This window comes from Hippocampus zosterae, chromosome 20 (assembly GCF_025434085.1).
Source record: "Hippocampus zosterae strain Florida chromosome 20, ASM2543408v3, whole genome shotgun sequence".
In the NCBI taxonomy this organism is placed as follows: Eukaryota; Metazoa; Chordata; class Actinopteri; order Syngnathiformes; family Syngnathidae; genus Hippocampus; species Hippocampus zosterae.
Genome location: NC_067470.1, coordinates 3,214,712 through 3,226,723, shown reverse-complemented (window position 1 = coordinate 3,226,723; position 12,012 = coordinate 3,214,712). Strand labels below are relative to the sequence as shown.

Sequence of the window (12,012 nt, the reverse complement as noted above, 5' to 3'; positions counted from 1 at the left end):
ACAAGCTTTTAATGCGGCCTCATTGCATTTTGGCCTCCTTGCAAGGCAAGTCAAAAGGCCCATTTGCGCTCCCTCCAGAATATTAGCCGAATGTTCCTTCTGCTTCTCTGACCAGCTGCGGCCATCAAGCGCATTTCAGTTGCAAGTCGCTTGAGATTAAAAAAAAAAAAAAAAAAAGAAATGATCATGAGATTTCCCTTGTGCATTATCATGATTATGATCATTATTATTATCATCATAATGACAGCCGTGTTTAACATCTTGTTTTCAACATTTCGTTGTCATTTTTCATCATGTATTCATTCATCCAAATACGTTTGCATTTTGTGGTCTAATATTTTTATATTGATTTCAATTTTTTTTTAATTAAATTTGGTATTATTTATTATGATATTGCTTTTTCTCCCAATATTTCCCATTCTTTCTTAATTTCTTTTAGTTGTTTTTTTTCATTTAGTACTTTTGAAAAAAAATGTGATAATTCAAAAGAAAATGAGCAGATAAATCAATTATTGTTAGTTGTTGTCCTAATCGTTTTGAAACAATTCACACTTTATTGGTGCTCATTGTTCATGATTTATTATTCCAATTGGGATCAAAAGCATCTTAAATAGAATGGAAATGCGCTTTGGCAAAGGCGTTCGAAGTGTGTGGGGAAGGACGGAGAAAAGACGCGGGAGGAGTACGAGGCTCATCGGAAAGGCGACGAGCGTAATGGCAGCGTGGATTGGCTGACCTAAGCTTCCCGCTTCCACGGATCAGCATGTCGCGCCGCTCCCTCCGCCTCCGCCTCCGCCCGCGCCGGTCCGATGTAAGCCAGTGGAGTGGCAAATTAGAGCAGGCCTTACAGCTGTAGCCCCGACATTATGATTAATTTGATCAGTAATTTCTGCTGTTTTTCATTTTAATCGGCACGCCCGTTCTGCTGTGGCGGCTCTTTCAGATCTAATTAAGATCAATTCCACCACGTAGCCGCACTTCTGCCCGCCGACAAATCCCCGAGCTCTCCGGGCGTGGAGAAAACCCCGGCGGCTTCAATCAATCAACCAACCAACCCGCGGCCGGGAAAATCCCGCAACCGCCACCGCCGCTCGCAATCGGCACATTAACACGCTTTTTTTTTTGTTGCTAATCTCCTGTTGTCTATTTGTCACCTTTGCGGCTGGGTTCAAGATTGCCGCACGTCGCCATCCGCTGAGTCAAAGGCAGACAGGAGGGCAGGGGTGGCAAACGGGGGTTAACAACCCGATCGTTTTTGTGTTTTGTCTCCCTAATTAGCGCAAAAAAAAAAAAAACACAAGAGAGGATGTCATGAGTACTCCGGATTAACGAGGGATTTACAATCAATTGGATGACAATGAAGAAACAAAAGGGGGGAATATTGGAGAGTGCAGACCTCCACCAATATGAAATTCATGAGCCATGACAAACAATCTCCTGAAATTTCGCAATTCTTGTGACCGGTCATAATGTCAGAGTCACTCACCAAATTTGGGTGACAATTCTACCTGAAGTTTTCCACGAATGAACCAATGAGCTTAACGCCATCCAATCGGACGCCACGGGCCTTCAAATCCTGGCCGGACCGGCGCTGACCCCCAAAAAAAGAAGAAGTAAACCCTTTTACGGTCGCACGCACGCTAAGCCAATTTGATTGAGGCAATATCTTAATGAGAGCGGATGCGGCCTCCTCTCAAGGGAGGTCTGTCCTCGGTCATCAGGATCATGCTAGCTCCTTTCTTTTCCTTCCAAGTCGGCGGGCTATTCCACTTTGATTGTCTTGTTTCTAAAATGGCCAAAAGAGAAGACTTGTGGGGTTTTTTTCCCCCCAGGCATGAGTTCTTGAAACTTTTTGGTGGGTGTACTCATGATGCAAAAACACACCGGCTTTGGCGGCTTCACTTTCTCATTAGGGCAACCAAAATGCCCGCTTCAAATTAAAATAGCCGACTTCCTGTGTCTTGGGTTGCTTGGTTGGTTGCAACTTTTTTGTGGGTCTTCTGCTTCTCTGACCAGCTGTGGCCATCAAGCGCATTTCAGTTGCAAGTCGCTTGAGATTAAAAAAAAAATAAATAAAATTCCGTTGTACATTATCATTATTATGATCATTATTATCATCATCGTGACAGCCGTGTTTAACATCTTGTTTTCAACATTTTGTTGTCTTTTTTCATCACATATTCATTCATCCAAATACGTTTGCATTTTGTGGTCTAATATTTTTGTATTGATTTCAAATATTTTTTGTATTCAACATTTGGTATGATTTATTAAGATGTTGCTTTTTCTCCCAATATTTCCCATTCTTTCTTCTAAAATGGCCAAAAGAGAAGACTTGTGGGGCTTTTTTTTTCCCCAGGCATGAGTTCTTGAGACTTTTTGGTGGGTGTACTCATGATACAAAAACACACCGGCTTTGGAGGCTTCACTTTCTCATCAGGGCAACCAAAATGCCCGCTTCAAACTAAAATGTCCGACTTCCTGTGTCTTGGGTTGCTTGGTTGGTTGCAACTTTTTTGTGGGTCTCCTTGCGATCGAAGTATTTATTTCCACGAGCACGGCATGTGATCAAAAGTATTGTCTCCGGTCTTTGGCAAGTCATTCCGCACCGAGACTGGACAGTGCGTTTGGTTCCGACATTTCGCCATTGGAGGCCCATTAAATCTCGAGACCGTTTTTTTTTCCTCTTTCTCCCTACTGAGTCTCAGCAGGCCGTGACGGGGGTTGAAAAAGGCAGCTAAGTGAGGGTGTTGAAGATGAGGCAACAAATAGCCCGACTAGCAATCTTTGCCCATAAAGAAGCCCCCGCCACAAGCCAATAAGGGGCCTGACGCTGATGAATGCGAGCGGGGACGACCGGGCGACCCCGGCCGGCGCACGCTGGAAATGAAACCGCGGGGATCTAAAATAGGCCATTATCATGACCACGCTGACAGCCAGACGGACGGCGTGGCCCAGATGGATGGACAGACAGTGAGTGCAAGTAGGAAGCGAAGATTAAGAGGATGAGCAAACTGGATGGAGTGTGTTCAGAGTGCGCCCTGCCCCTGGCGCAAAAGTACCGGCACAGGCTCCAGCGTGCCCGTAACCCAAGAATCGGCAGAACTTCCGTCTACGCAGATTGTATTTCAACTTCTGTTCAAAAAGACTGACGAGTCTTGTTGACTCACCGGCAGAGGGACAGGCGGGGTGACAGGCGAGGGTAAGCTTCGGGCGGGCGACTGGTTGGGCCGGTGCGACGGCGGCGATTGCGGCGGCTGCCCCGATGCCGAGGAGCAGGCGGAACCCGGCGACGGCACGGATGTCTGCTGCTGACCCGGCGAGGTCATGTGATGATGCTGAGACGACACTTGGTTCTGGGTATGTTGGTGGTGATGCTGCTGCTGCTGGTGGTGCTGGTGCATCTGCTGGAGCTGCTGCAGGTGTTGGAGTTGCGAGTTGAGGGTTGAGGTAGCTGGTGAGAAAACATGACGTCCAATCAACACGCGGTAACTCGGGATTCGCTCAACAAGCCCGCACCTGTTATTGACATGCAGGAACACGAGGAGGTGCGGGATGAACGTGACCCGGGGGTGGGGGGTAGGGGGGGCACATGTAAATTGCATGGAGTCACAAGAAGGTCCTGGGAGGTTTTGAGTCCTTCAATTTAGTTGAGAGACTGTTGGAAGGAAAAGGACGATACAAATACTGCCGAGTCAAAAGTCTTCATTGTCAATCGCAGGATGGGCACGATTTTACTGTTTAATGGCTCAAATTACACAGAGAAAAAAAAAAAAGAGAGAGAGACATCAATCTCATCCAGCAGACTTCAGGAACATTAACTAATTGGATTCGATAATGGCACCCTGCTGAGACACCATTGAAATGCTGTTTAAAAAAAAAAAGGCATGCGGGAAAGGATGAATCCACATCTGGGACAAGAGTTGTTCGGTATAAACGGTGGCGCCCGATGGGGGCTATGAATCGCTTCAGGGCCGGACGTTGATCACACGCAATAATTTGCTCAACGACTTCTCACCTTGCGGCGCTGACGAGAATAGTTTTGTTTTTGTTGCATGCACAAGCAATGTCCAAAACTCATATTGGTCACAAATCGGTTTCAAATGTTTTTGTCTTTATCGAGTCGAGCCACCCCAAAAAAAAAAAAAAAAAAAAAAAAGCTAGAAAGGTTTTGGTTGATTTTTTATTTTTTTTGCAAAAGTCCGGGCGAGGAGGCCATTTTCCTTTGCGAAATGTAAATCCTGCAAAATAAAGGGAAAGCCTTCAAAAATGGAAGGGTCTTCAAGCGGCACTTCTATAATCCGTGTCTGCGACTTGAAACTTGAACCCCCCCTCCCCTCCAACCCCAAGTCGCACACGCGCGGGGCCGCCTCTTTCCCGCCGCAGTGACAAAATGTTGAGCTCGACTTCCAAGGGCGGAATACAAAAGCAAGAACTCCAAAAGCGAAGCCCGACGTCACGTCTGTCAGAAAATTATCGAAAGCGCAGGCGAGATCAAAGGCGATGGCAGAATGTCCTGCGGCGGAGGCCATTACGGCGAGAAACAAAAAGGCGCAACAACACAAGATGAGGCAAAAAAGCAAAACAAATACAGAGGGAATATGGAAGAAGCCCCATGTGGCCTTATTATCAGAGCTGCACTGCAGGTAACTACAGTAGATTCTTTAACGGCAGTGCTTTATAAACACTGTCGTCTTGTTAAGACTGTCAGGACCACTGACCCGCCGCCGTTGCTCTCTAAGTGGGCGACGGCCACGTTGGCGTCCCCCCCGCCCCTCCCTTTTTTTTTTTTTTTTGGATTGCGTGGCCGTGGTGCGTAATCCACCAACCCGCTTGCTTGTCTGTCTGGAGTAATTGTTTGTGCGGAGTTGGAGGGATGATGGAGTGAGAGCCGAAGAGACGCCGGCGAGCTCGTTATTTCTTTGGTACTCCATGGCTCTTTTTTTTCTGACTGAGGGGTTCCCGTTTCGCCGTTGACACAATCCAGCTATCCGCTATGCTAATGTTCGCAATGAGGCCTGGCGAATGTCTGCAACTTTTTCAAGGCTGCGAGCCGCCGACATGTGATTATGCCCAACCCCAAAAATCCCGCTAAGGTGTTTTCCAATGAAATAAAGTGAACCGCCGCATCGGGGAAGAAAATTTGACTCCCGATAGTCAAGTCGTAAAAATCGGACAAGCCGAAATGAACACTGTAGCATCATCCAGTGGTTCTCAAACTTTTGACACCAAGTAGCAAATACATGGTACCTCGAAGCTCCACTACCGGGACCAAGAATTGATGCAAAAAAACGATCGCAGCACAAACGACTTGAGCAACGTCACAATTTTAGTGCGGATTGCGCCTCGGCAGCTAGTGAAGCTCTTCTCAAAATCCTCTGTTGCCCAAGGACAAAGTGCACCTTTCTGACAGTGGTCCAAGGGCAAAGAGAGATGCTTCCCTTTTCCTAATTACCATCAACGGCTCAGGATGGCCTCTGCCAAGGAAAAAGCTCCATGAAAGCATTTTGACCTTTGGGCCTGATTCCAGTGTGATGATTCTACCCAAACGAGTGACTTTTGAAGGCAATTATTAACAGTTTCACAACTCGAGGAACAATCCATTGTTGCGTACGGTTGTTAACAAAAGCCATCAAAGTCCGGGCGTTGTTGACGGCAAGGAGTGAAAAGTTCTCTGAGGACCTTTCGCCGGTCCTAATGATTGCTCCACTAACAGTAACTTGCTGAGGACTACAAATTGTCGGTTAAACTATTAAACTCATTCAGTACCAGCCAATTCTAGACCAAGTCTGAAAAGACGTTTAAAACCGTCTTTGGGAGTGAATGAGTCAATGGATGATAAAAAGATCAAGCAGTGGAGCCTTTTTTCTGTCGATGAATCCATCCAAAATGGTAGCTTGTTTTTTGCGTGATCTTAGCCACGCCCACGTGGGCAGTCCGACTTTGCCTCGCATGACGTGCGACTCCACGGCCTTAACTGGATTCAACCAGCATGTGTGCTAAGAGTGAAATTGTTTATTTATGTTGGTTTTTTTTTCACCATGTACCCACACATTCTGGACACCGCGCAATTTCAAGCGCTACATTCGCACACAATGGACCACGATGCGTCCAAAAAAAAACCAACCCACTGACTGATGAACTTTGTCACAAGCCAAGGCCAACCTGATGACGACATTGATAATTAGAAGCCTTTCATGAGACTATGATTAAATAGCATCCCCGGAAAAACGTCATCGGCTCGCTAAACCTTGGAACTCGTGACTGAAAAGGAGCGTTCCTGTCTTGTGCGAGATCAATAAAAACCTCATGCACTTTACTTAAAGAAGCGCAGAAATAGTTCAGTGTCTTCTACCGGTGCGGTGTCTATAGCGACAGGACGTCAATAACGCCGTTCAATTAAGGTTTCCGCAAATGAAGAGTCCATCGCTCACGGTAAAACCTTCCAAGTGCCACCTTGCCGCTAATGACTGCGGCGGAGATAAGGCGATTTAGAGCGTGCCGGATCGAGATCATTACGGCGCTGGTCAAGGGGAAGGTCATTTTTACCGGGAGGATTAGCGAGGAGCGGGTCGCTCAAGTGGATAACGTGGCACTTCTTGCGCGCTGATGTCTTAGAAAGCACTCCGTTAGCATTAGCCACCGCGCTGCTTCGTGGGACCAGATCAGTCTTAAGACACGGTTTTAAGGCAGCGCCATTTGTACTATGAATTGGAGCGCAGCTGCCACGTTTGTCGGAATTCTTCATTCTTCCTTTGTACCTTGCCACAACTTTCCAAAATTACTAAGGATGCAAAAGTAGAGTAGCAAGTACTTCCTAAGGAGAAGTGCTAGAGAAATATCACGGCTAGGTCATTCAGGATGTTTGGAGCGCAAATGAGGTGGCTTGTCGTCATAATCGCCTCATTATTGGCAAGGCGGTGGCAGTCAAAGAATCTCCGGAGGAGGGATGCGCCAGCGTGTTTGCGTGAAAATAAGATCGACTTTCATTCCGCTCTGATTTTTCTTCTTTGGAGAGAAGATAGCAAAGGTGACAGGAGAAGGGTTAGAGGGTTAAAAGCTAAAAATCGTATTAACCAGCAATGACGTGAAATTTCATGCGAAAGGAGCTCGAGGCCCTTGAAAACACTGAGGATTGAAAATATTACTATTTATGATTTTTCAAAATGGAGCTGGATTTTCACATTTCAAAAATTTTGCGTCAATAATAATAGTCAGGCGACGAGTGAGGCTTCTTTTGAAAAAGCACGCTTTATTTTTGACTCGTGTGCAAACGGGGATTGACGTGTTTTCTTCTTTGAGCTAGCTTTGTTTTGGCGTGAACAGTTTTTTTTTAATTATCGATTTTTCATTTACTAACTCTCAACTTTAGATATGAAAGCGCTGAAGAAAACATGCAGAAAATGGACGTATATATTTTTTTCTTTATTTTTCATAGAAGCATTTTAAAGGCAGAAAGCTGCGAAATGAATGCAACAACTAACACAAGACTGAAGCTCGTGACTGCGAATGCTCGGTGGGCCAGATAAAGAATGGCCAAGCTATACTCTACTGTCACGGTGCATGTGATCTGCTATCCTTGAATGACAAAGATTAAAGTAGCACCTCCTCCTCCTCCTCCTCCTCCTCCTCCAGGGTTATTTCAAGGAAGATGTTGACAAAATGTAATCCAGCGGGGCCCAGCGAGGGGTCCCCAATACAACTTTGAACGCCGCCTGGCCGGGGCGGGCCTGGCAGGGCAAGGCTGGGTTATTAGTGCCTGCTCACGTGCCCATCATGTGTCGTCAAAGTAAAAACGCGCAGCCCCTGAGTAAAAAGCCTCATGCAAAATGTATGTTCATGCGGCTGTTTCAGTGGAGGTAAAAAAAAAAAAAAAAAAATCAATATTGGGTGGGGGTGTCGGTGGGGGTTGTGATGCACAAGAGATGACTGAGTGCTCTCTGGACTGACAGTAAAAGCCGGGAGAGATTGAGGGGCTGCGTTTAGCGCTCACGAAAAAGGAGGAGCCCCCCTCCCCCCTCCCCGCTGCCCCCCCCCCCCCCCCCCCCCCCCCGACAATGCACTTCACCTTAAATTGCAATTCTGGTGTGGACTATTGAAAGCAAGGATGTCCAAACTTTCCCCACATACAGAAAAACTCAAGGAGGGTTAAGGGGGCGGGGGTCCCCTTGATTATAAGATAAGATAAGATAAGATATCCTTTATTTGTCCCACACTGGGGAAATTTAAGAAACATGCAAACGGAAACAACACTGTTTGTTGGTCAACGGATGCCAAGCAGTGGATTCTTGCAGACACGCACGAGGACAATAATCCAAAGGCGGACGAGGAGGACATCTTAAGGCCTTTGTTGTGCCGCAAGCGCTTTTGAGAGCAACATGCCAGCGCATAGCCACACGCCGCATTTTGGGGAAAGAAGCGGAGAAAAGGATGAAATGAGCCCCAACAATGGGGATTTGCTTTCCATTCTTCTGCCTCCTTAATGACTCCCTTTGCTGGGCGTCTGAGGGCGCGTGTAAGCACTTTCACGCCAGCGCCGCGTGCCCGCCGGCGCTACACTGATGTGGAAGAAGCCGCGTGAGTGACACGCACAAGCAGCCTCTTGTGATTATCCATGCTCTTTAATACGGCAACTCGCGCGCACGCAGAGAACGCACGTCCAAAGGCAACATCATCGACGGGTGCCATTAGACGGCAAATGAAACCCGTTTCAAAGAGGCCTCATAGACGACGCTTCTGCCAAAAGGTGACTGGCTAATGTTCTGTTGACGCCAAGGCAGCTCAACGTGTACGCCGGCCCCTCTGATGGATTCGCCGCGGATCCTGATGAGGATCCTTTCGTCCCCCCCCCCCCCCCCCCCTCCCGCGGCTGTAAGCCGTATGAGCCCCGCAGCCAAGTATGATGAATGAAGCTGCGTGCTACTTATGCGCTTCATCGTGCTCGCTGACTAGCAACAGGTTCAGCAAAGGGCAGCGGCGGTAAATGAAATTCCGCGCCCGGAACGATACATCATCCGAGAGCCGAGCTGCGGGATGTATGAATCCAACCTTATTTGATTTCCACGCTGGATGATTTGCGTCTTTTAACCAGCCGTGCGAGTGCGAGGGCTAATTTGACAGTGGGAGGATTTGTCAGTCTGCCATCTTGGAGGACTACAAAAAAGATCGCCTGCATTTGGGTCATTTGAAGCAGCGTTGTTTTTTTGTCAATGATGATTATTTCGTAAACGCCCCCCCCCCTTTTTTTTAGCAACACTGATTTGAAGTTAAACAAGGTCTTTAAGCAATTAACTCAAAATCGCTTTCGATTAATTTGAGAATTCATGAGTTGACGATTAATAAATAATTCTTTCACCTCCAGAGACGCTTATCGAATAGAGTTCACTGCCACCATAGAGCGCTGGATTGTAGGCAAGCCCCTAGAGTCGACATTGCCACCCGACGTGAATTAACGTGAGAAAAAAAGCCTCCAAAATAAAAGCCAAGGAAAACTCATTACTAAGCAGTCTTGTCTGAACGCCATCTCCAATGCAGCCTGTCTAGAAATAGCGCCCATGGGACCCGAGCGAATCTCCCGGGAACTTTTAAGCCGTGATAAAAAGGCCCCCCCCCCCACCTCACCATCGCCATCCAACCAATCCCACCCCGTTCATTGAAAGTAATGACGCCCCGGTCGGCAATTAGAAACCGCAGACGGCTTTTAGCGACGGGGTCGGTTTTCCGATGCCATTTGCCGACAGACGCGGGTGGCCGCAGACTCGCCACGAAACTGGAGAAGCGGGATCCAAAATGACCTCTGTGGCAAACGTGGCTCGTTCAAGTTTTTTGGGGGTTGGAGGGGCGTAGATCCAGAGGCAGTCGCCGTATAGGAAGTGTTCATTGCCACGGCCTATTGATCAAAAGCACAAACACCTGTGTTGAGTCTAAGCAGTATTGAGCGGCGCATAATACAACATTGATTGGCTTGTTTGATTAAAACAGAAGGTAAAGTACAGAACCCCCCCCCTGCCCCGCCGCCCTGCCATTGCCGAGCTTGCGTTCCAGAACATTCAATTAGTGAAAGTATCTAAGTACCAACAGTGGAATTAAAGCTATTCGGATACCGGAGCTATCCGGAACCACTTTTGTGACGGATTAGCATTAGCATTAGCATTAGCACGAACATCCCAAGTCAAGCACAACACAACCGACTGGCAAATGTCAGCCGAAAATGTTCCGCCGGACGAGAATTCCGCTCGGGCGAGGTCGGCGTCTCCAGCGTCCGCTCCCCATCACCGCACCTCGTCTCCTTTTTCACAAGTTCATTTTGCCCCGGCTGAGCATGTAAATGACGAATCAATTCTCATTTGCAACGCTCGACTACAAGTTGGCGCCCGGCGACCTTCAAACACGGGAGAGGGAGACGGAATTTCCACAAAAACATCTCCGAGGCCATGTGGAAATATCAGGGCACAATTTTAAAGAATTAGTGTTACAAGTGCAACCGAGAAGCAATTAGCACATTAATCGACAACCTTTTGGAAAATCGACTATGTAATCGATTGCAGACATTGTTTCACTTTTAAATTAGTGCCATTGGATAAATCCAACCCAATTCTGTGCTGCTGCAAATTTGTTAACTGTGAGGGGCTTTAACTCATTCGGTACCGGCCAATTGTAGACCACGTTTGAAAAGACGTTTAAAAACGTCTTTGGGAGTGAATAGGACTTTGCAATCATACACTGTCAAATCTATATTCCATCCATCCATCCATTTTCTGAACCGCTTAATCCTTACTAGGGTCGCGGGGGGTGCTGGAGCCTATCCCAGCCGTCTTCGGGCAGTAGGCGGGGGACACCCTGGATCAGTTGCCAGCCAATCGCAGGGCACACAGAGACGAACAACCATTCGTACTCACACTCACACCTAGGGACAATTTAGAGTGTTCAATCAGCCTGCCACGCATGTTTTTGGAATGTGGGAGGAAACCGTAGCACCCGGAGAAAACCCACGCAGGCCCGGGGAGAACATGCAAACTCCACACAGGGAGGCCGGAGCTGGAATCGAACCCGGTACCTCTGCACTGTGAAGCCGACGTGCTAACCACTGGACTACCGGGCCGCCCCAAATCTATATTTAATTAACAATATTGTCCTGATCAACATCTCCCAACAAGTCCCTCTCTTTCGATTCAGCACTCGGACACCCGAGTCGCAGTGGCAACCAAACTTGCTACTGCATTTCAAGAACATTTGACCACAATATTGCCCACGTTACGATCGACAAAGCACAAATCCTGTCTGGACGGTAGACACCCGGGCAGTAGTGCAGCGCGTCCCCGGTAAGCCAAGGAAAGCGAAAAGTGATGACGTGCTGCACAAGTATCTGGGGATGCATGCTGTTAAAGATAATGCGCTACAATCAAGCGCGCAATTATGTCGCATAAGGAAGACAAATCATTAGCGCGCCTGCAACAAGTCAGGCGGCTTTGGAGGCGCTAAGAGCGAGCTTCAAAGTCACGAAGGCATAGTAAATTCTCCGTCTCAGGGGGGCGTGCGTGTGTGTGTTTTTGCATGATGCCGTGCAGGAACCTCAGCGCAAATGCACTTGTTTGATTCCAACCCCCTCACGTCTCGTCTGTACACTTTGATTGGGAGTCGCGGCAAAGGCGGCGTTTCGTCCAAGGCAAACAATAAACTAGCGGCGCATATCGGGTGACGAGAGAGAGAGAGAGAGAGAGAGAGAAAGAAAGGGAAGGCGGGTGTACGCGGCGCTCGGTGGCTGGCTGGCTCGCGGCAGCTCTCACTCTCAATTATTTGGCTCCTGTCACAACAAATCAATCAAATTAGCGCTCGGAGGACTGTGTGCAGCTGCTCCGATCGCGCCGCTAGTCGCATTAACTTTGAAATGTATGAGCTGTACATTTTATCACCATTATTTATTTAATGCCAAGCGCTCCCTCTCTCTCTCTCTCCCGCGTCTCGCTCGGTAGCGAGTCGCGGGCTCGAGCGCCGCCGAGTTAAATCATTAAA

The 12,012-nt window shown here is 47.8% G+C and overlaps 1 protein-coding gene across 4 annotated transcripts in view; it reads right to left on the bottom strand.

Moving 5' to 3' along the window:
* Nucleotides 1-12,012, bottom strand: part of pou6f2 (POU class 6 homeobox 2) — a 51,452-nt gene that overhangs the window by 16,756 nt on the left and 22,684 nt on the right. For all 4 annotated transcript variants that reach the window (XM_052054344.1, XM_052054343.1, XM_052054346.1 and 1 more), the window contains one exon: nucleotides 3,171-3,454. In XM_052054344.1, coding sequence (XP_051910304.1) covers nucleotides 3,171-3,454 — 284 coding nt within the window. The remainder of the gene's footprint in view (nucleotides 1-3,170; nucleotides 3,455-12,012) is intronic.